Source organism: Danio rerio, chromosome 4, assembly GCF_049306965.1.
Source record: "Danio rerio strain Tuebingen ecotype United States chromosome 4, GRCz12tu, whole genome shotgun sequence".
In the NCBI taxonomy this organism is placed as follows: domain Eukaryota; kingdom Metazoa; phylum Chordata; class Actinopteri; order Cypriniformes; family Danionidae; genus Danio; species Danio rerio.
The window spans coordinates 44,664,013-44,688,233 of record NC_133179.1 but is presented as its reverse complement, the minus strand read 5'-3'; the positions used below and the strand labels follow the sequence as shown (position 1 = coordinate 44,688,233).

The 24,221-nt window shown below is 39.3% G+C and overlaps 2 protein-coding genes and 5 non-coding genes across 8 annotated transcripts in view; all 7 read right to left on the bottom strand.

Annotated features, from left to right (window-relative positions):
* Positions 1–24,221, bottom strand: part of LOC103910528 (uncharacterized) — a 173,202-nt gene that overhangs the window by 126,778 nt on the left and 22,203 nt on the right. The window lies entirely within an intron of this gene.
* On the bottom strand, positions 9,268–9,338 carry trnag-gcc (transfer RNA glycine (anticodon GCC)). The gene has a single exon. It is a non-coding gene; the product is annotated as a tRNA-Gly (tRNA).
* trnag-gcc (transfer RNA glycine (anticodon GCC)) lies at positions 10,061–10,131 on the bottom strand. The gene has a single exon. It is a non-coding gene; the product is annotated as a tRNA-Gly (tRNA).
* On the bottom strand, positions 10,697–10,767 carry trnag-ucc (transfer RNA glycine (anticodon UCC)). The gene has a single exon. It is a non-coding gene; the product is annotated as a tRNA-Gly (tRNA).
* Positions 11,163–11,233, bottom strand: trnag-ccc (transfer RNA glycine (anticodon CCC)). Its single transcript has one exon. It is a non-coding gene; the product is annotated as a tRNA-Gly (tRNA).
* On the bottom strand, positions 11,640–11,710 carry trnag-gcc (transfer RNA glycine (anticodon GCC)). Its single transcript has one exon. It is a non-coding gene; the product is annotated as a tRNA-Gly (tRNA).
* Positions 18,077–21,779, bottom strand: LOC101886186 (uncharacterized). The gene is made up of 3 exons (XM_073949108.1): positions 19,181–21,779; positions 18,632–18,959; positions 18,077–18,514 (listed from the first exon to the last, which is right to left on the bottom strand). The coding sequence occupies exons 1-3, from the start codon at positions 19,555–19,557 to the stop codon at positions 18,098–18,100; spliced, it is 1,122 nt and encodes a 373-aa protein (XP_073805209.1). The 5' UTR covers positions 19,558–21,779; the 3' UTR covers positions 18,077–18,097.

Below are 24,221 nucleotides of genomic sequence, written 5' to 3'. Positions count from 1 at the left end.
TAGCAATTGCATTTGCACTCATATGTGTGCTCATAGGCGTTCTGGTCTAAAAAGGAAGGTGTTCTGAGGCGCACTGCTGGCGCGTTGCTATTTTGAGAAACTATTATAGATTTTTCATTAGACCAAAACTAACCCAGTATAAACTCCGGCGCAGAGTTGCCCCTCGCTTACGCACTGCTACACACAAGATGTAGAGCAATACGCAAATATCTTTACATATGAAAAAATGTAATATTAAGGATATATAGGATATAAATATAAAGGATTAAAAAATTACAAAACATATTATTTTTTAGCCTACATAAATATGAAAAATCACTGCTTTTATGTCTTCTTCATCTCGGGAGTTCATTCATAACAATTTGCTTTTGTATAATGTTATTATTATTAGCAGTATTATTTATTATAAACATATGTATATTTGTTTTATTAAAAACAAGCTTAGATTTGCCCACCTGTCAGGTTTTAGACCATATGGGGCACAGCATGTTGAAGTGGATTTTATACTCTTTAAAGTGTGAAGTTAATATATATATTCAAATTGTATGTGTATAATCTGCTTGTAGACTTGCATACCATTAGAAGAATTACCATATCACAAGAACTGGATAAGTTATATAGTTACCAGGTTTGGGTCAGGGGTTAATCTAGGTGGAAATTGAGGTCAGGGGTTAACCTAGGTAATATTTGTGTGACATATGTAGAAATAAGGGAAAAACAGATGACAGAGGTGGAATTTGGAGTCAAGGGTTAAACTAGGAGGGATCTTGTGTGACATATGTACAACAAAGGCAAAAACAGAGTATTTAAGGAGGGCAGAAGATGAGTGACACAGAATTTTTCAGACAGAGATGCTACTGAGGGTCTCCTGAAAGTTCTCCTTTGTTGTCGACAATAAAGTATATTCTTCTGATATTCATAACCTCCAGACTGAGTTTGATTTAGTAAGAGAAAAACCAAGAAAACCACCACAATGTGTATTTGGATATAACTCTATATCCAAATATATCCTATATCTTTGGATATTTGGATTTAACTTTTAACACTTCATTATTATTGTTCATTTATTCGTTTGCTGGAAATTAGAACTAAATTTAGAAATAGTTTTGAAACAAATATTTGCGCTTAACAAACTAAATAAATTTTTCATAGGCTAATTGATGTCTGTGCGTAAAGGTTTCCCTATCCACGAGAGCGAAAGTGAAAGTAGACCGATTATCTCTCATTCTTGCGCGGTAGATAATCTGTTTAACTGTTTTCTTTTAAAAAACTGTTAACTGTTTGCTTGTGAAATGCTCAGTTTTTCTACTTAGACTTACTTTGCGTCCTGTAAATAGCAAATGCGTTTATGGCACGACGCAGCTGGCTCTTAAAGGGAATGGGATATGAGACTCTGATTTGTTTTTTCTCAAAACACACCTATAACTCAAAATAAACTCAACCCTTTTAGACCATGCGCCACAGCACAAAGCGGATTTTCCCGTTTAAATTAGCAAATATGGATTCTGACACGTCCTGAAAGCGTTTGCGCCCTGCGCTTTGCCCATGGTCCGTCAAAATAGATCCACTTAAAAGTTGAACCCTGTGTTCGTTTAACCCCTGATCTAACACCTCAGAGGGACATTATAAAATGCTTAACGTGGAAAAAAGCTCAGACCACAGGTTTACTCCCACTGCTGGTCTCACTAACAGCACTTCCAGCAGCAACCTAGCTTTCCCATGTGGTCTCCCATTCAGCTACTGATCGGGCGCAGCCCTGCTTAGCTTCAGTGAGTGACCATGTGAGAGTTTTAGAGAGCTAGCTGCTGGCTAGTTGAATTAATTATAGCTTAATATAAGCTCTGAACCCTGCATCTTAAATGTAAGGAACAGGGAAGGAGACTGAAGGGAATAATAAGTTTGGGTTTTAATATTAACCCAGTATTTGTTGCTTCCCTTTTTCTCTGTTTTTTTTATTAATATTTTTCATTATTTACTTATTGATTTGATTATTTGCGGATCAATCTTTGCATTAATGTAATTGTTTTGTTGTTGTTTTCTTGAGTTTTTAATGTATATTCTATTACTAAGTAATGCATTTTCTGTTTTTGGCTATTTATCACTCGCTGTCTTTCATTGCAGGGTTTTTACTTTTGGAATTAATAAATAAAAATAAAAAACTCAAGCTATAGAATCTTTTATAGAGTCTTCAGTCTGTTTGCTAAATTAATGAAATATGTTTTAAACACTCCAGAAGGATGCAAAGTAGGAATCACTGCTTCCTTTATTAAAGATAGTTTAATTCTTCATTTGTTAAGCTGCTAGTTGACAGAAACAGCGCTGTTGTAAAATGTCCAAGTCATTCAGACAGTTATTAAGTAGAAGAAATTAAGCTTTACTTTTCTGTTTCATTGATTGTACTTAATAAGCAATATAATCATTGTGGGCTGGTTTGCAATGGCAATACTCCACTGTTTAGAGCGAGGTAGGACCCCAAAATGATTTTGCTTAGGGCCCCCAAATGTACAGGGCCGGCCCTGCCTTTTCCTTATAATGGACTTCAATGGGGAGAAAACGCTTAACGTGAGTTTTTTTTCCCTTTATCTGGACAATTGGGACTCGTTTTTTAAACAGTAGTTAGGATGAATTAGAAGAAAAGTTTGACAGAAGTTTAGGTTTCTCTGGTAGATGTTAATTTTTTTTATTTTTTTATGTTAAGTGTTTTATAATGTCCCACCTCAGATATTTCACATTTGATACGTGCATACTATGTGTCTGTCACAGCAACTTCCGTCCTAGCCAGCTATTTATTTATTTATTAGCTTAGTTAGTAGTTAGTTAGCATTAAAACAGTTAAATGCAGTTCAAGGAACATCAATAATTGAGGTAAAGTTGGTTTTATATTCACACATTCAGACTTTCTCCTTAATAAGATCATTTCAGAAAAGTCTTGTAAATAGCGAGATCATATTAGCAGGCGATCACTATCAAAATGTACAAGACTGTTCACGGTCAATTAAACAATGCTAATGTTTTAAAGTCGTACTTGCATGTGATTTTAGTCTGAATGGTCAAAGTACCACGGTAAACAGTGTATGGAGCTGTCACTGGACGAATGTGCGAATATAAACCAGCTTATAGAGGTAAAGTTGGTTTTATATTCACACATTCGTTCATTTAGAAGTCTCTATATTATTTACCATGTTACTTTGAATATTCGATTATGACTTGAAAACAACTTCAACACTGTTTATTTGACTGTGAACAATGTTGTACTTTGATAGTCATTAGCTGCTAATATGATTTCACTGTTTGCAGTTTGCAAATAATACTTTAAAGAAATTATATTATTAGGGGGAAAGTTTGAATGTGTGAATATAAAACCAGCTTTACCTCAATCCGCATCTTCCTGTTAACGGAAGCTCTGCTTTCACTTTCAAGACTCTCTCTCTCTCTCTCTCTCTCTCTCTCTCTCTCTCTCTCTCTCTCTCTCTCTCTCTCTCTCTCTCTCTCTCTCTGTTTAAAGTTGATTTTGTGCTGAATGATCTGAAATCATCGTGTAAGACTGATATAGAGAAGCACAAACACGTTCAAGTGTGTAAAACTGGTTTTGTGTGTTTTATACAGTGTTTAAATGAGTGTTTAACCAAAGTTTGAGGATTTGATCTTTAGGATCAGACATTTAAATCACACTCACACATCTAAACTAGGGATGGCTGACGTGAAACTGATGTTTCGACACAGTGTCGAGATCCCGAAGTGCAAGTGTTTCGAAACACTGCACCAAAGCATGATTCGAAGCACCCAAGTCACGTGACTAAAGTGTTTCGAAACACCTAGTCACGTGACTAAAGCGATTCAAAGCATCGATCAGCTTAGAAACGTTTCGAGACCTGGCGAATCCTCATTTGATTGCCAAGATCATCAAATGATTTGTCTCATATGGCTTAGAGGACTGTGAGTTTGCTAATTGATTCTATGCTTTGCATGATGTTTTGGGTTCGAATCCCGACTTGTACAAATACTCTGAAATGGTTTTATGTATTTTAATCATGTTTCTGTTTTGTGTAGCCTAAATAGGATACAGCTACAGTTACGCCATCAATTTAGCATCATTTTTGTAACACTGTAAAACAATAATAAATATTTTACAGTACTGTGATGGTTGGGTTTAGGGTTTGGGTAGACATTAATAAAATACAATAAATGGGAAATTTAATGAATAATATAAATAATTCTTGATAACTTCAGGCCACCGTTTTTGATCTAGCAACAACCTTGTTTTAAGACAAAAACGACATATTTATTCACAAATTGTTCAATCGGATATCAGACCAATGTTGAAACAAAACGATACAAGAGCAAAGCATTACCAACTGGTATTAAAGCATTTCAAAACAACTGCGACAGCCTGGCTTCAAAACCTACTAACCCCGCATGGAAGACTGACTCTTTAACCACTGTACTATGTTACTTGAAGGAGCATACATACAAAGTTGGGTGTAATTCCTCAATTTGTTCAACTGTTCTTTGCTGAAGCTGATTCAGTGCAATACATCAAAAAATGACCACTAGATGTCACTGTAGAGTGGGGTTTCGAAACGTTTCGAAGCTTCGACACATTTGCTTCGACTGTTTCAGTGTTTCACGAAGCCTCACTTTACCCACCACTAATCTAAACCCCCTTCATCATCTCCACAAATCAGCGTAATGTAGAAGTGTTAAACTCACATGCAGAAGTACAGACGCTCTTGTGCAGCAGGAACACATTTTTTTGACTCTTTCGGTTTGTCAACTTCTTCTTCAGTATTTTGGCGGTTGTCAAACTTAAATGTGCTTTACCGCCACCTGCTGGACTGACATGGAGCCAATATTATGAAGCTGCAGGCCCGGAGACCCAACCGCATGCTCATGTATCTCTTATACTTTGAACTGTGTCTATTATGTCCCTCCCCTCTACTCCATATGCCTGTGTAGTGCTTGTAATTTTAGGTAATATTTTCCTAAGTCTGTTTGCTAAAACCTTTGCTAAAATTTAAAAATCTGTATTTAGCATTGTTAAGGGCCTATAATTCTTTAGATCTAAAGGACTTCTTCTTTTGTGTATCATTTTAATCATTCCTGTCTTCATTCTTTCACTTAATTCTTTTTTGTTAAAAACCTCATCATATACTTCTTTTAAAACAGGTACTATAATTTCTCTAAAATTCTTATAAAACTCATTGTTTAAACCATCTATGCCTGGACCTCTCTCCGTAGTTAACTGTCCTATTGCTGCATCAATTTCTACTTCTGTTATTCCTGCATCACAAAAAATGTATCTTCTTCTGAAACTTTTGCTTTTATTTGATTTGAAAGAAACTTTATCAACCTTTATAATTCCTTGTCTCTTAAACATATGTTTATAGAAATGTTTAACAGCTATTAAAATTTCCTCAGTTCCTTGTTTTAATTCTCCATTTTTATCCAACACCTCTTTCATTAAGTCTGCTTTCTGTCAAGTCTTTTTTTTAATAGTTTTTTAAGAACTACGATCTCCTTCAACAGTGTAACTTTGCTTCTAATTATAGCCCCTCTGCATTTTTCATTTTCCATCTATTTTAGTTGTTCTTGTAAATATATGAATTTCCCAATCTCTTTATTTTGATCTATTTGCAGTCTTTTTATTTCATCTTCTAATTCCCTTCTTATTTGAATTTCTGTATTATTTTTAACTCTTTTAAAATTTTACAATATTTTATTGAACATTTTTTATGTCTAACTTCATGTTGTCCCACCATTTTCTTTTATCTTCTCTATACATTCTATCCAATTCACTGTTTAAAATTATTTGTTTAGTTTTACTTTGTATGTCTCATGTTTTAAAATTGTTGCATTCAAAATCCATACACCCAATCCCCTTTCAACTTTTACACAATCTAACTTCACACAAAAAATCGAATGATCACTAAATCCAAGGTTTTTGTAAAATACACTTTTGATATAGTCATTCATTTCTACATTACATAACATATAATCAATCCTACTTAACCTCATTTAAAACCAGTTGCATTCTTGAAACTTCCCTCTTTGTCTTATTTCTCTCTCTCCACACATCTATTAAATTACATTGTCATCATTTTCAGTAGCTCCTCCCTCCCCTTGTCTTTTCTATACACCATCTTACTCTCCAGATCTAATTCTGTGAAAACAGTATTAAAATCTCCAACTACAATAACATTCTGCCATTTTTTACATTTATACTAACGTTTTTTAAAGAAGTTCACTTTTTCATTTTTTTCATTGGATGCATGAATATTATAAATTATGAAATTATCTTCACCTTTTTCTAATTTCATCGCCATGCATTTCCCAACTCCATCCTCAAATATTACTTTTTCTTTTTCATATATACCTCTTTTTATTAAAATCACTACTCCACAACCCACTTTATCCTCTCCACTGTTAAAATATATTTGACCATCCCATTTACTTTGAACCATTTTAAACTTAAATTTTTCCAATTTGTTTCTTGCAAAACAATCACATCAGCTTCTTTACATAACACCAACATTTTTTTAAATTTCTCCACATTCAATAAACCGCTTGCATTCCATAATAAAATGTTTAAAAACATGATGAAAGATATTAAAATATTAAAACCACCCATTATTTTTAGTCTCATCCTCTACATCTGCATACCAATTTTTGTTACTCAACTAACAGCCCCTTCCATAAAAGAAACACAAATTAAATTCATGTTAAAAGTAAATAAAATGGTTAAAAAAACATTATTTCTCAACATCTTCTTCTGTAGTGTTTTTTTTTTTTTTTTGGTTTTTCTCTTACTAAATCAAACTCAGTCTGGAGGTTATGAATATCAGAAGAATATACTTTATTGTCGACAATAAAGGAGAATTTTCAGGAGACCCCCAGTAGCATCCCTGTCTGAAAAGTTCTGTCTCACTCATGCCCTGGCCTTACCTAAATACCCCTTTACATCCGTTGTTTTCCTTTGTTCTCCATTTATTACACAAGATCCCTCCTAGTTTAACCCTTGACTGCAAATTCCACCTCCGTCGTCTGTTTTTCCTTTATTTCTACATATATCACACAAGACCTCCCTAGTTTAACCCTTGACTCCAAATTCCACCTCTGTCATCTGTTTACAAATGTGTTGCTCTATTCTTATTCATTTCCTGAGACACATTAGTTGTTTACTCAGGCTTTGTCCCGCTCTCTTCTCATCCACTTCTTTTTATGACCTTTTCTACATAGCACCTTAATTCTTTTAGAGGTATGCAAGTCTACAAGCAGATTATACACATACAATTTGAATATATAGATTAACTTCACACTCCAAAGAGCACAAAATCCACCTCACTTCCAGCCCTCTTAACACTTCATACGTATTTACATTTTTTACTCGCACCTTTGTCAACATCTTTTTTCTTGCACTGTCCACATTTGGTTTTACCTTTATTGTTTTTCTTCTTATTAGTCCTCTTTCCACTTTGTTCTTCTCTACATAATCTGTCAGTTTTTCTCCATTACTTTCCATTTCTTCGGCTTGATCAGTCTTATTTTGTTCATCGTTTTCCACCATATTTAAAAAGTTTTTAAAACTGTCAGTTATTTCCATTTGTGTCCACTGTTTTTGTTCTGACGTCTGTTTTTCGTTCACATTTTTTCCTCTCTCCTCCCTTATGTTGTTTGTTTCCTCCTACATAACCCTTGTTTTTAAATCTTCTTCCTTGTTTCTTTCATGCACCTGTCCATCCTCTTGTTTTGCTCCCCCTCCTTCCTCTCCTTCCATCCAACATTCACACTTGTTTAAAAATTGTTTAAATTCTGGACATTTGACAGTATTACAATTCCTTGCAAATTGTCCCTTTTCTTCACCTTTATAGCACTTAAAATCAGCGCAATCCATTAAAATGTGCTTTTTTTGTTTTATTTTTTTTTATTTAAAACATCGTCACATTACATTAACATTTAAAAACTCCAGAAATTTCACAAAACAAATACATTAAAATAAACATTCTTCATAAAATAATATCCTCTTTGGGCATCTTCCACTTTAAACCATTTAAAACAACCTTGATCCGTCCTCAATGTCAGTGCCTGTGTAAACTCTTCTTTTTATTTTTGATATGGGATAAACTCCCCATCCTTCTAATTTTTCTAAAATGTCTCTTTTCCATAGTTAGTTCAAACTCTTTTCCTTGCCTCAGTCTCAACGCCAGAATCTTCCCATGACCACACTTGTCTGTCACTGCTTTAATGATGTCCACAGCTCTTACCTCATTTACTTCTTCGGCATTCACTATTACTGTTACTTCTTTTAAATATTTTTTTCCACCAAGTTTTTCCTTTGTCCAGCTCGTTGTCTATCGTCCAGTCCATTGTCGTTAACCATTCTTGTCCCTCCATTCAGTCTAGTTACTGCAGCCCTAGTGGGGTGTGATTGCTGCAAGGCTGTTACCCAGAGCTGGAAGAGTAGCAGCACAAAAGATGAATTGCATTGGCCGGGAATCAAATCCAGGTCTCCTGTGTGGGAGGCAAGAATTCTACCACTGAACCACCAATGCTGACATGCTACTACTGCTGTCCTATTGGGGTGTGATTGCTGCAATGCTGTTACCCAGAGCTGGAAGAGTAGCAACACAAAACAGGATTTGCATTGGCCAGAAAACAGACACGGGTCTCACGTGTCACAAACAGGAAGTTTACCACTGAACCACCAACGCTGACCTACCTTGTACCTTGCCTTTGTGTGAGTACTTATAGCCCATCAACCAGAGCTGGAACAGGAGCCACATACAACCACTTCTGTATTAGTCAGGACTGGACTCCAGGTGTCCCACGTGGCAAGCGAGAATTCTACCACTGAACCACCAATGCTGATATGCTCATACAGCTGTCCTAGAGGGGAGTAATTGCTGCCAGGCTGTTACCCAGAGCTGGATGAGTAGCAACACAAAACAGTAATTGCATTGGCTGGAAATCAGAGACGGGTCTCCCTCGTCGCAGACGAGAACTCTACGACTGAACCACCAATGCTTATATGCTCATTCTGCTGTCCTAATGGGGTGTGATTGCTGCAAGGCTGTTAACCAGAGCTGGAAGAGTAGTAGCACAAAACTGAATTCGCATTGGCCAGGAATCGGACCCGGGTCTCCCGCGTGGTAGGCGAGATTCTACCACTGAACCACCAATGCTGATATGCTTATATTGCTGCCCTAGTGGGGTGTGACTGCTGCAAGGCTGTGACCCAGAGCTGGAAGAGAAGCAACACAAAACAGGATTTGCATTGGCCGGGAATCAGACCCGGGTCTCCCGCGTGGCAGGCGAGAATTCTACCACTGAACCACCAATGCTGATATGCTTGTACTGCTGTCCTAGTTGGGTGTGATTGCTGCAAGGCTGTTACCCAGAGCTGAAAGAGTAGCAACACAAAACAGAAATTGCATTGGCCGGGAATCAGACCTGGGTCTCCAGCGTGGCAAGTGAGAATTCTACCACTGAACCACCAATGCTGACCCATGTTGTCCTTTACCTTTGTGTTATGTGAGTGCTAAAAGGCCGTCAACCAGAGTTGTAACAGGAGCCACACAAAACAGCAATTGTGTCAGCCGGGAATGGAACCCACGTCTCCCTCATAGCATGAAAGAATTCTACCAGTGAACCACCAGTGTTGATTTGGTAATACTGCAGCCCTAGTGGGGTGTGATTGCTGCAAGGCTGTTATCCAGAGCAGGAAGAGTAGCACACAAAACAGGATTTGCATTGGCCGGAAATCAGACCCGGGTCTTCCGCGTGGCAGGCAAGAATTCTACCACTGGACAACCAATGCTTATATGCTCATACTACTGTCCTAGTAGGGTGTTACTGCTGCAAGGATGTTACCCAGAGCTGGAAGAGTAGCACACAAAACAGGATTTGCATTGCCCGGAAATCGGACCCGGGTCTTCCACGTGGCAGGCAAGAATTCTACCACTGGACAACCAATGCTTATATGATCATACTACTGTCCTAGTAGGGTGTGACTGCTGCAAGGATGTTACCCAGAGATGGAAGAGTAGCAACACAAAACAGGAATTGCATTGGCCGGGAATCGGACCCGGGTCTCCTGCGTGGCAGGCGAGAATTCTACCACTGAACCACCAATGCTGATATGCTAATATATCTGTCCTAGTGGGGTGTGATTGCTGCAAGGTTGTTACCCAGAGCTGGAAGATTGGCAAAACAAAACAGGAATTGCATTGGCCGGGAATCGGACCCAGGTCTCCCGCGTGGGAGGCGAGAAATCTACCACTGAACCACCGATGCTGATATGTTCATTTTAATGTCCTAGTGGGTTGTGATTGCTGCAGGGCTGTTACCCAGAGCTGGAAGAGTAGCAACACAAAACAGGATTTGCACTGGACGGGAATCGGACCCGGGTCTCCCGCGTGGCAGGCGAGAATTCTACCACTAAACCACCAATGCTGCTATGCTCATACTGCTCTCCTAGTGGGGTGTGACTGCTGCAAGGCTGTTACCCAGAGCTGGAAGAGTAGCAACACAAAACAGGAATTGCATTGGCCAGGAATCGGACCTTGTTCCTCTGCGTGGGAGGTGCGAATTCTACCACTAAACCACCAATGCTGATATGATGGTACTAGTGTCCTAGTGGGGTGTGATTGCTGCAAGGCTGTTACCCAGAGCTGGAAGATTAGCAACACAAAATAGGATTTGCATTGGCCAGGAATCGGACCCGGATCTCCCGCGTGGAAGGCGAAAATTCTACCACTGAACCACCAATGCTGATATGCTCATACTACTGTCCTAGTGGGCTGCAAGGCTGTTACCCAGAGCTGGAAGAGTAGCAACACAAAACAGGATTTGCATTGGCCAGAAACCAGACCCGGGTCTCCCGCGTGGCAGGCAAGAATTCTACCAGTGAACCACCAATGCTGATACGCTCATACTGCTGTCCTAGTTGGCTGTGATTGCTGCAAGGCTGTTACCCAGAGCTGAAAGAGTAGCAACACGAAACAGAAATTGCATTGTCTGGGAATCGGAGCCAGGTCTCTTGTGGTAGGCGAGAATTCTACCACTGAACCACCAATGCTGATATGCTTGTATGGCTGTCCTAGTGTGTTGTGATTGCTGCAAGGCTGTTACCCAGAGCTGGAGGAGTAGCAACACAAAACAGGAATTGCATTGGCTGGGATTCGGACCCGGGTCTCCTGCGTGGGAGGCAAGAATTCTACCACTGAACCACCAATGCTGATATGCTCATAGATCTGTCCTAGTGGGGTGTGATTGCTGCAAGGATGTTACCCAGAGCTGGAAGAGTAGCAACACAAAACAGGATTTGCATTGGCCAGAAATTCGACCCGGGTCTCCCGCATGGCAGGCGAGAATTCCACCAGTGAACCACCAACGCTGATATGCTCATACTTCTGTCCTAGTTGAGTTTGATTGCTGCAAGGCTGTTACCCAGAGCTGGAAGAGTAGCAACACAAAACAGGAATTGCATTGGCCAGGAATCGGACCCGGGTCCCCTGCATGGGAGGCGCGAATTCTACCACTGATCCACTACCGCCGATAAGCTCATACTGCTGTCCTAGTGGGGTGTGATTGCTGCAAGGCTGTTACCCAGAGCTGGAAGAGTAGCAACACAAAACAGGATTTGCATTGGCCGGGAATCGGACCCAGGTCTCCCGCGTGGCAGGCGAGAATTCTACCACTGAACCACCAATGCTGATATGCTCATACTGCTGTCCTAGTGGCGTGTGATTGCTGCAAGGCTGTTACCCAGAGCTGGAAGATTAGCAACACAAAACAGGAGTTTTATTGGCTGGGTATCAGACCCATGTCTCCTGTTTGGGAGGCGAGAATTCTACCACTGAACCAGCAATGCCGATATGCTCATACTGCTGTCCTAGTGGATTGTGATTGCTGCAAGGCTGTTACCCAGAGCTGGAAGAGTAGCAAAACAAAACAGAAATTGCATTGGCTGGGAATCAGACCCTGGACACTCGCATGGCAGGTGAGAATTCTACCACTGAACCACCAATGTAGACTTTCGTGGTTCCTTTGCCTTTGTATTATGTGAGTGCTAAAAGGCCGACAACCAGAGGTTGAACAGGAGCCACACAAAACATCAATTGCATTGGCCAGGAATCAGACCCTTGTCTCCCGCATGGCAGGCGAGAATTCTACCACTGAACCACCAAAGCTGATATGCTCATACTGCTCTCCTAGTGGGGTGTGATTGCTGCAAGGCTGTTACCCAGAGCTGGGAAAGTAGTAACACAAAACAGGAATTGCATTGGCCGGGAATCGGACCCTGGTCTCCCGCGTGGCAGGTGAGAATTCTACCAAATGCCACCCAGTCATCTAAGCACTTCCATGTACCAAAAGTCAGCACGCTGCCCCATGTGAGGCTCGAACTCACAACCTTCAGATTATGAGACTGGCTCATATGAGACAGCTCAAATCAGTCAAGCATGTCAGTATGGCCGAGCGGTCTAAGGTGCTGCGTTCAGGTGGCAGTCTTTCACCAGCTTCAATGTCACGGTGTCACCAACTTCCATGTCACGGTGCTGCGGTCTGGCTCGTAGGAGACAGCTCATACCAGTCAAGCATGTCAGGATGGCCGAGTGGTCTAAGGCGCTGCGTTCAGGTCGTAGTCTCCCCTGGAGTCGTGGGTTCAAATCCTATTTCAGACAAACCGAATCTTTGGCTACGCGTTCAGGCTCAGTTCTTTAACTCTTTAGCGCCATGTCCGAGTGATACAGTAACACTGACAAAGCACAGCATCAATCTCTTTGGGCCAAAGATCATGCAGCGTAGCAGTGTCCTTGGCAGCCTTAATGGGCACTTTAGACTGTAGGTTTTAAGGCGTTTGCGATCAAGGTATTGTCCACAAAAACTCGAAGACGCCTATGAAAAAAAAACAATGGACGAAGGCTTTAATGCAAGTGAACCGAAAGGGGATCAAAAGAACAGTCTTGGAATGCCATGTAGTGGAATGTCCTGGGATGCCATTGGTTTTTAAGGCAATGGGATTCGCAGGACTTTTCGTCAAATCCTCGCACAACGTTAATTCATAACATTTGACAGATCCATGCCGAACGTCAAACGACAACGTGATAGGAATGGGAGCATCTTACCATCACTGCTTCTGACTCAGGAAATGTTCTTGGAACTTCACGCCGCCAGGCCTCCAGAGGAGCTGTAGCTTTTTTTGCCCCGGGGAAGCATGATGCACATGGAAGGGGATAAAAAGTGCCACCCAGTCATCTAAGCACTTCCATGTGCCAGAAGTTAGCACACTGCCCCATGTGAGGCTCAAACTCACGATTTTCAGATTATGAGACTGACGCACTGCCTACTGCACCAACGAGGCAGACTGCTGGACCTTGGCAAACTGTGAAACACCAGCTTCCATGTCACGGTACTGCGGTCTGGCTCCTAGGAGACAGCTCAGACCAGTCAAGCATGTCAGGTTGGCCAAGCGGTCTAAGGTGCTGCGTTCAGGTCGCAGTCTCCCCTGGAGGCATGGGTTCAAATCCCACTTCTGACAAACCTAATCTTTGGCTACACGTTCAGGCTTAGTTCTTTAACTCTTTGGCGCCATGTCCGAGTGATACAGTAACACTGACAAAGCACAGCATCAATCTCTTTGCCCCAAAGATCATGCAGCGTAGCAGTGTCCCTGACAGCCTTAATGGGCACTTTAGACTGTAGGTTTTAGGGCGTTTGCAATCAAGGTATTGTCCACAAAAACTCGAAGACGCATATGACAAAAAAGAAAAACAATGGACGAAGGCTTTAATGCAAGTGAACCGAAAGGGGATCAAAAGAACAGTCTTGGAATGCCATGTAGTGGAATGTCCTGGGATGCCATTAATTTTTAAGGCAATGGGATTCGCAGGACTTTTCGTCAAATCCTCGCACAACGTTAATTCATGACATTTGACAGATCCACGCCGAACGTCAAGCGACAACGTGATAGGAATGGGAGCATCTTACCATCATTGCTTCAGACTCAGGAAATGTTCTTGGAACTTCACGCCGCCAGGCCTCCATAGGAGCTGTAGCTTTTTTTGCCCTGGGGAAGCATGATCCACACGGAAGGGGATAAAAAATGCCAACCAGTCATCTAAGCGCTTCCATGTGCCAAATGTAGCAGCTTGCCCCGTGTGAGGCTCGAACTCGTGACCTTCAGATTATGAGACTGACGCGCTGCCTACTGCGCCAACGAGGTAGACTACTGAATCTGGGCAAACTCGGAAACACCAGCTTCCATGTCACGGTGCTGCGGAGTGGCTCCTAGGAGACAGCTTGGATCAGGTAAGCATGTCAGGATGGCCGAGCGGTCTAAGGTGATGCGTTCAAGCTGGGGAACAATCGTCCAACAAAGAAGGGGAAGAAGGGAAGAAAGGGGGGACGAAAGAAAGAGAAAAAGGGAAGAAGAGGGGGAAAAAACGAAGAAAAGTAAGGGCGAATTCTAAGCTGTCCGGACACGCCTTCCTTGCACCTGCTTTACGTCACGCATAATGATACTGTTCTGTGTTAAAACAACGCAATTTGAGTTCCATTGATTTCTATTGCAGATGCTCACCAAGACCGGGGTTCGAATCCAGCTAAAGACGCTTTATTGTTATTGGTTTATTATTACTCAATAAACTAACTGTTTGAATGTGTAATGCCCCAAGGTAAATAAAATATGCCTAAGCACTTTATTCTTGTGTTTTTTGACATTCTTTCATGATAAATAAACCATACCAACTTGAATGTGTCATTATTTAGTAGTTGCTGTAGCATTGTTATGCTTATGGTTATTATTGTTCTGTATTTTGATGTACAAATGATCTACAAATGTCATAGAGTATATAGTGCACACACACACATATATGCATATATATATATATATATATATATATATATATATATATATATATATATATATATATATATATGTGTGTGTGTGTGTGTGTGTGTGTGTATAGTGTGCATAGTGTATATGGAATTAAAAGTCAAGTAGTCAGTTATTTATATATGCATTATTTATCTAACAATTGTCAACAGAACAGTAATGAATATAGAGTAGAAAATTTAAAAATAATAAATTAGTTATTAATAATACAGTATTAACAATATAAATAAACAATGTTAATAAAATGTTAAATACAAACAGAAACCGACACAAAGTGGACTTAAAAGTCAAGGACATTTATTAATGCAATATTTATTTAACAATGGTCAACAAAACAGTAATGAACATGGAATAAAAAATCTAAAAAATTAAATGTTAAATATTAACAGAATAAATACAAAATTAATAAATTAAATAAAATGTTAAATAAAAAAGAAACCAAAACAATAAGTGAAATAGAATAAATTTAACTATTATGGTTGTAACCTGTATACACTTTATACATACACACACATATATAAATAATAAATAAGTTAAATAAAATGCCAACAAAATAAATAAACTATTTAAATAAAAAGTGCAATAAAACAGAACCAAACAAGGTAATTAAAGAACTATTATGGTTATAAACTGTATAAACTATAGACATACACATAAATAATAAACAGTTAAATAAAATGTTAACAAAATAAATTATTTTTTTAAAATGTGCAATAAAATAGAAACCAACAAGTGAAACAGTATAAATTGAAGATCTATTATGGTTGTAAACTTTATACACTCTGTACACACACACATATATAAATAATAAATTAAATAAAATGTTAACAAAATAAATACACTATTTAAATAAAATGCGCAATAAAATAGAAACCAACAACAAGTAAAATAGAATAAACTGTAGAACTATTATGGTTATAAACTATATAAATACACACACATATATAAATAATAAATAAGTCAAATAAAATGTTAACAAAATAAATTATTAAAAAGTAAAATGTGCGAAAAAAACAAGTGAAATAGAATAAATTGAATTATTATGGTTATAAACTGTAAACACTATACACACACACCCACACACACACATAAATAATATAAAAGTTAAATAAAATGTCAACAAAATAAATACACTATTTAAAGAAAATGTGAAATAAAAATATAAACTAACAGCAAGTGAAATTGAATAAACTGAAGAACTATTCCACTATATACATACACAAACAAACAAACACATTATTTTGGGTTGGTCCTTTTCATTTCCTCTAGCCACTCTTCTTTAGTTAAAGTTTCAGTCTGTGGGCAGTACACCCTGCCCCTGAGTTGGCTATGGCCTGTGGCATTTGTTTTGAACTGCCCACACTTTTTACAAGTGTTCGCTTGAACAGTTCTCCGGTACGGTCTTTTGGGAATGGCTCCAGATGTGGACGGTGATGCAGCAGGCTGTGAGCTGGTACTGGACATTGTTGGCTGAAGGGGTGGCTGTCTGAGTGGCATCCCCTGCACCATTGGGATACCCTGGGCCATCTGCACTCCTTGCATCATCGGGATACCCTGGGCCATAGGGATTCCCTGGACCATTGGCACAGCCTGGAACATTGGTACACCCTGAAACATCGGCATACCCTGGTACCCTGGTGTAGCTGGGATGTATATGTTGGGTACCATCTGCAGCGATGCTCCAGGTGCTGGTGGTGTAAATATGACCTGGGTCTGTACTGGTGCCTTGGGTCTAAGTGGGGGTCGTCCAACAGATGTCTGCCTCTGCCTTGCCTGACCTGCTGTGCTCTCTGGCAACACATACTGGTGCTGCTCTCCTGGTTGGTCTGGCTCTGTCCGAAGACTTTTGACAACTGGGAGAGGTTCCTGGGCTTCTGGGAGGGGTTGAGGCAACTGAATACCCTGAACCAGCACAGACAGCTCCTGCTTCTTCTGTCTGTTATTAAACCACTGAATCAGGGTATTCTGGTTTACCTCAACCAGCTGCATGGATGTACCTCCCATTACCAAGCTGTTGCCCAGTACGAGTTGCCTAATCCTGCGGTAGTCTTGCAGGATCAGAGACCATCTTGAAAGGGTTCCCTTGCCTTTTCGCTTGGGACTAGGGTGGATGGTACAAAGCCTAATAAAGATGGTCTCCACAAGACGGCAACAGTCAGGCCACTGAGCAGGAGCACTGCTTGCACCCAGCACACATCTGGTAGTGCTCTCCACGCCAGGGGTGTGAGTGGGCTTCTTGGGTGTTTTAAATCACCCACTCAGCAGTCGCTTCTGGTGTCGAGCTGCATACACCACCCGCTTCTTGTCTTGGTCATGCAGGCTTTGCCAAAGACCAATGATCTCGTTGGCCTCCTGGCTGGTGAGGCTGAGGCTTTTGTGGGTCCGGAGCTCAACCAGATATTCAGCCAGCCTGTCCACATGCTGGAAGGCCGGAATATTTTGGTAGTCAACAGTCTAATGAAAGCACAAAAAAAAAAAAAAAAAAATAGCACATTAAATTGTTCAATGCATAATTCCATAATTGATTCTGTTATCATGTTGAAGCTGCACTACGGAAATAAACCTGATGCGTGTTTGACTTTACACTTTATTTTTTAAATTATTCTAGATCATTGTAAAGACAGAAATTAGTGGGACTTACAGTCTCTTCATCACCATCATCATCGTCGTCATCATAATTATCTTCGTCATCATCTTCCGTAGCCTCTTCTGGCTCTAAGGGCACAGGTGAAATTGGTTCTTCAGGCTGCGCAGGTGGGTCAGGGACCAGTGCAGGGCATGTGGAGACTGGCAAAGAAGCGACACTGCTGGTGACTGCAGTGGAGGAACCCGATCTCAATGTGGAGGAGGATGGTGACAGAGCAGCCTCCGGATCAACAATAGAGTGATCCTCACTGATGTCACAGAAGCCCTCATCTTCTTCTCGCTCATCCACATTGAGATCCTCAATGAGCTCAGCAGTCTGCTCACAGTCTGGGTTCATGTTCTGCAGTGCCTGACCAGTCTGCTGGAACAGATACTGCACTCCAATGAGCTCACCTGAAAAAAATAAATGAAACATAAATAAACTAATTTTAAGAGCCATGTTTGATTGGGTGTTGAAGTAGCAAGTAGTTTTAAAAGCTCAACGTCAAGGAAGAAACAAACAAAAACATACATTTTAATCAGAGATCCAAAACATAATAAATATTCTGGACAAAATATCTATTGAAATGCTTGGCGTAGCAAAGAAACATCAGCCGCATCCCATTCAAAAATGCACGCAGAGATCCGTGACATGAAGATGGGATACTGTTGATGAGCATCAGTTGTACATCCCACGGCAATCCTGCGCATAAAGTGCCAGATGTCCAATTTCACAGTCAACTCCGGCCATCCTCTGAACCTGGCTTTGAGTTTGGTCTCACCCACATCAGTGCAGCACCCACAGTCCACATAAAAAACAGCAGGTGGATCCACACCAGACTCCTGGTATCTTCTGACCAGCCCATCCACCATCCTGTCCAGTCCTGCTCCTTCCTGGGCAGTGAGCACACTTATCAGCACCTGACCAAACTCATTGCCAACAGAGGTGAGCCAGAGTCCTGTTCCTCTTGCTGTCCCAGCCAGCTTTTTTGTGATCTAGATTAGACAAGAGAAGAACCATGGTGTATCATCAGATCAAGCAGACTACACAAAGGGATTTTACCAATGCTGGAATATAATAAAGAAATTATAAATTGATGAATATCCACTAACCTTTTTAGTTGAATCCATCTTCAAGATGGACCCATGGGTCGATGTTATCCTGGCATGGATTTCATTCAACCTTGTCAAGATGTCCTGGCTGTAGACAGTGAGGAGCCACTTGCAGCTTGGCACAACTGTAGGTGCTGGGGGCTCCTGGTAGGTGATCGGCAACACCCCAGGTCCACTGAGGAAATCCACACACTGAGTGGTGTAGCGGGCCAGACGCTGGAGCCACTCTTCACTGTGGTTTTCCTTCAGTTGTTTGATGACTTTTGTGGGGCTGGTGCCTAGTCCACGCTCACGCAGTAGGCGAATGACTCTTATATCACAGGCGTACCTTAGGAACAGAAGAATATTAAAATAAATATATATATATATATATATATATATATATATATATATATATATATATATATTTTTTTTTTTTTTATATATATATATATATATATATATATATATATATATATATATATATATATATAATTTGTAAAGTATTTTCATATATCTGTGATGATAGGTTAACAACTCCACGAGGAATAAAGGTGTTCAATTACTCACTTCTGTGTGAGAATGACCCGAAACTCTGAGCGATGGCCAAGATCCAGCTGCTGCAAGACAGTCTGACTCCAGGACACATGCGAGGCTTTGCACTTGGTACAGATGAGGGTTTCTGTAACCATGTTGTACATCCTGTCGATGTCCAGAACCTGCCGTGCCCTTTTGTGCAGACCTCCACCTGTCAGCTGATGCTGTCCACATGCAGGATTAGGGCAAAGGACTTTGACCCTCCACAGCTTGTATGGCATCCTCAGCAAAAGTGAATGACAGAAAAATCTGTCTGGAGCTGGAGCCTGATTGTATGTAAGTGCAGGCTGTGGAGGGTAATACCAGAGCTGGAGGTTGTCTCGAAGCTCTGGCTTTCCTTTGGACCCCATTTTAAAAAGCCTGCTGGCAATCCACTTGTGGTCCTCTGGTGGCAAGGTTTCAGCCCAAAGGCGCGGAAGTGGAACAGCTGATGGAGCTTGCAACAATGACCTAGAAGGTGCAGTCTGTGAAGGAAAATAGATAAAACCTTTAGTCTGGTAATGTAAATGCACCTTACATATTTGAGTGAGTACCCTTACATGATGTTATCATGATTATAATCTAAATACCTTTGATTTTAAGTGATTGTTTTTAAATACCTTATTATGTTTTTCAATTCCAAAAACCATTAATAGAATTTCACCAATAAACATTTTCTTTAAAGAAGCAAAAGTATTTTCCAATATAGTTATTTCTCTTTTTCCTTTCTACTTCTTTTCCATCCATTTTCTTTTCTTTTACTACTGTGAACATAAAATATCAACAGCAGAAGGCGTCATTTTTGTGATTCTTTGCTTTATTTTTTCCTCTCTTTATTTTGTTAACATTTATACATATATCAAGCTTAGTTAATTAACATCAAGTCAATTTAATTGGCTGGTCTTAAAACCACTTTGTGTGAATTCAGCTGGGGCAGCAAATATGCAAACCAAATTACATTTTTTTGGACAGAAAATATGAAATTACTTACTGAGACAATGCTGGACGGCTCTGTGGAACTGGTCACTGCCGCAGTGGATGTGAGGACGGGGGCAGAAACTTGAAGGTCCCGAGTCTGTACAAACAAGCAGTATAACAAAGTGCATTTTGTAAATATATATCTATAAGTAACATTTACTAATCAGAATTTTTTGCAACCATTACTTTATTTGAACATTAATGTATAAAATACATTGGGAATGAATGATTGCTGCTAAACTGTAAAATTTTGTCACAGCGCTTCGATGCAGAACAAAAAGTTTAAAGAATGGTGCTTATTTTTAATATATATGTTTTTATGCACTAAAAGAATACTACAGAGATGTTTTATTGAGATTTAATGTGACTGTACTTAACAAAAATACGAATTTACGTATAAAAAAAATGCTTATACCTAATTCTCTAAGAAAGCTATGTGGATTATGACAATACTTACAGCCGTGCTTGGTGTAGAAGCACTACACACTGCTGAACTGGGCTGAACGTCAGCCTGTGATGGTCTTCTAGCCACACTAAGATTTGGCTTTGCTGCAGCAATGTGGGATCCGGAAAATCTTGGTTTGGTGAACTCAAAAAGGGCAAGACAAAAAGCATTTCATTAAAAACACTGTTCACAATGGCAAAATGTACACTACTGTTCAAAGGTTTGCTATCTGCTCAATGTATTTTTTTTATGTTTTAATTATGTTTATCAAGGCTACATTTATTTGATCAAATATTTAGTAAAAACTGGAATAATGTGAAATAATAATATAGGCAAATTAAATAAATAAAGAATAATTTATTCAAACAATTCAAATTAAATAAAATCTACTTAATTTATGAGCAAATCAAACACAATAGAATTCTTGCAAAATATGAGTAATATTAAGCTTTTATATTTTAACAATAATAATTTTTTGAACATTAGTGTATATCACATTAAATTTCAAGCAATTAGAAACTATCTTTCTATATGTCAGTTGTACAATCAGTTTGATTTCTCTACAGTGTTTCGAGTTCAAGCTGTTTTTTACTACCACCCTCTGCTACTTTTACAGGTAGAAATAAGATATAAGTTAGAATAGATTTAATTAGACAACTGGTTCATTGCAAATAAATGTGACACATTAGGCTTTGATTAAAATTATAGTTTTCTGGATCAAGGAGCAATATGCAAACAAATATTTTTTTTACTACCAAAGGAATAAAGTATTGCATTATGTTATATACAGTATTATTGTACTATTATTACATCATACATTTCAACAAAAACATACATTGTATATTACAACATCACACTATGTGTTATATACAGTTGAAGTCTGATTTATTAGCCCACTTTTTAATTTTTTTCCACCAATTTCTGTTTAATGGAGAGAAGATTTGTTCAGCACATTTTTTTAAACATCAAAGTTTTAATAACTCATTCCTAAGAACTGTTTTATTTTATCTTTGCCCTGATGACAGTAAATAATATTTGACTAGATATTCTTCAAGACACTTCTATACCACTTAAAGTGACATTTGAAGGTTTAACTAGGTAAATTAGGTTAAATAGGCAGGTTAGGGTAATTAGGCAAGTTATTGTATAACCATGGTTTGTTTTGTAGACTATGCCAAAAAAAAAAAAAAAAAGCTTAAAGAGGCTCATAATATTGACCTTGAAAAATGTATTCGAAATAAAACAAATAAGATTTTTTTCCCAGAAGAAAAAATATTATCATACCTGTGGTAGCAAAAAAAATATATATATATTTTTAAATAAGTACTTTTTCAAGATAATACCTCAGACTCGTTGTTTAGAAAAAGTACAAATTTTAGCTTACACTTAAAATCAAAACAAAGTATTTACTATTAGTGTTTATTATGTATCATTATCTGAAGACAAGAGGTTAAAATGTAGCTTTAAAAACTGTGACCCTGACCATGACCTGACCATGTAATTTAATCCAATCACAGGAACTCAAACCGACCAATCAGCAAGTGTCTGCTACCCCCCACTGTGCAAGAGGTGTGAAAAGAAGCAGGTCTCTAGCAACACCTCAACTTTTTTATTGCTTTTTGTTCTTTTCTCTCCTATGTTTGAACTTTGAACTGAACTTTGAACACCTTGAACACTTGAAACACTGAAATTGTCATTTCTTTTGATTTTTTAAAAAATGTACCATTGACAATTGCGGTGAAATCTTTGATGCCACTGATGGAGTAGACGGGGGCTGGGGCTGGGCCTCAAGTTGTCTCGTCTCCATCACCTCCTGAGCAGGTACAGTAGGGGCCGGTTGTTGCACCGTTTGTGCTGGAGCAGCAGAAGCAGTACTCTGCTGAAAATAAATCACAAAAATACATATAATCATGAAAAAGGAAAGGCATTCTAGTAAATAAAAATAAACACATATTGACTCAAAAATTTACCTTTTGAGTGTGAAAACCACATGTGCATTTCAGCACACCTCCAAGCAAAGTCCTCTGCCCACGAGATTGCAATGGGCATTTCTTAATCTGAAAAAATCATGAAAGATATATTAAATAATTTTATACAATACAAAAAACTTATATAACTAAATAAGAATTTTTACTCAATGACTCCCTTAATAAAGCACACAATAGCTCTGTAAATTAATTTACCACTGTTTCTAGAATGTGTTTAATATTTGTCTAATATGTAATCGTACAGTTTGTACCTCCAAAAACGAAAAGAAGAATAAGGGGAACTGGACAGGAACATTTCAGGCCTTAAAACCACATGCTGTATACTGTACTCATAATCCCTTCCCCCACCTTTTCAGATCTCTCTCATAAACGGTCAAACTTACTAAATTATTCGACGTAAATCTCAAAATACATGCAATTTAAAACACTTTAATATTTAAAAACTAGTATGACATGTTTTACACAGATACTGTACTGAATGTACTGAAGCCTAACAAGTTAACGTTACTCTGTTAAGCAAATTTCAGCAAACGTTATATCATGTAAACGAAATACACACCCTTTGATAAATCTCATGCCACTTTTTTTGTCGAGGAGCTGGCCTGTTTCCCTCATTTGATGGCCAAACTCCTGTGCTGGCAAACTTTTTCAGACGTGAAATTCAGTCAGCGTCTGACATGGCTTCATGAGATTTTCCAGACATTTTTCTCCTATAAATTAAACGGTTTTGAATTAAAGTATCCAAATTTGAAATACAACACACTAAAACATTAATTCGTGCAATTGTGTAGTTTTTCCTACCTTTTTTAAGAAATCACTATCGGAAAAAATCCTTTACTGTAAGCAAAACGATGCTGTGCTCTGTCGAATGATGGTGTTCGTTGAATATCACTGATGGTCAATGAACTTTTTTGACCTCTGACCCGCCTCCAGAGGACCGCGTCATTCCTTCGTGTACCTTCGGCTCAGTTCGGAAAATTGATTGACATCTGACTAACCTGTTTGACTGCACACCTAGCGGTGATTCTTGGAACGGTTCCTCCCCCCCGGCTTCAACATTGTCTCGACTCTGATTGGTCAAATGTTGAAAATGTTGAGAATTCCGGTCCGCGATTGGCTGCAAATGTTGAAGCGCTGCAACGTGATTGGCTACAATGTTGGAGCGAATCGCTCCGATTGGCTCTCATCTTCAACATTTGTGAAATATTGTCGGACTATCCTTCGGCAGCTGGCGTTCAGGTCGCAGTCTCCCCTGGAGGTGTGGGTTCGAATCCCACTTCTGACAAACCAAGCCTGGGCAGTGCGCTCAGGCTGAAGTCTTTAACTCTCTGCCCCCATGTCCGAATGATACAGTAACACTGACAAAGTGCAGCATCACGCGGGCTTTAATGTAAGTGCACTGAAAGGGGATCAATAGAATTGTCCGGGGATGGTGTTGCTTTTTAAGGTTTGCAGGGCATTTTTTTCGTCAAATCCTCGTACAACGTCAAGTCATGACATTTGACAGATCCATGCCCTTGTATCGTGGATCATCCAGTGAGCAGAGAGCCAATTGAGAATGTGCGTAAAAGCAAATCTGAATGTTTCCGCCCAGTTGCTAACAGGAGACCCTCCGCTTGTAAAG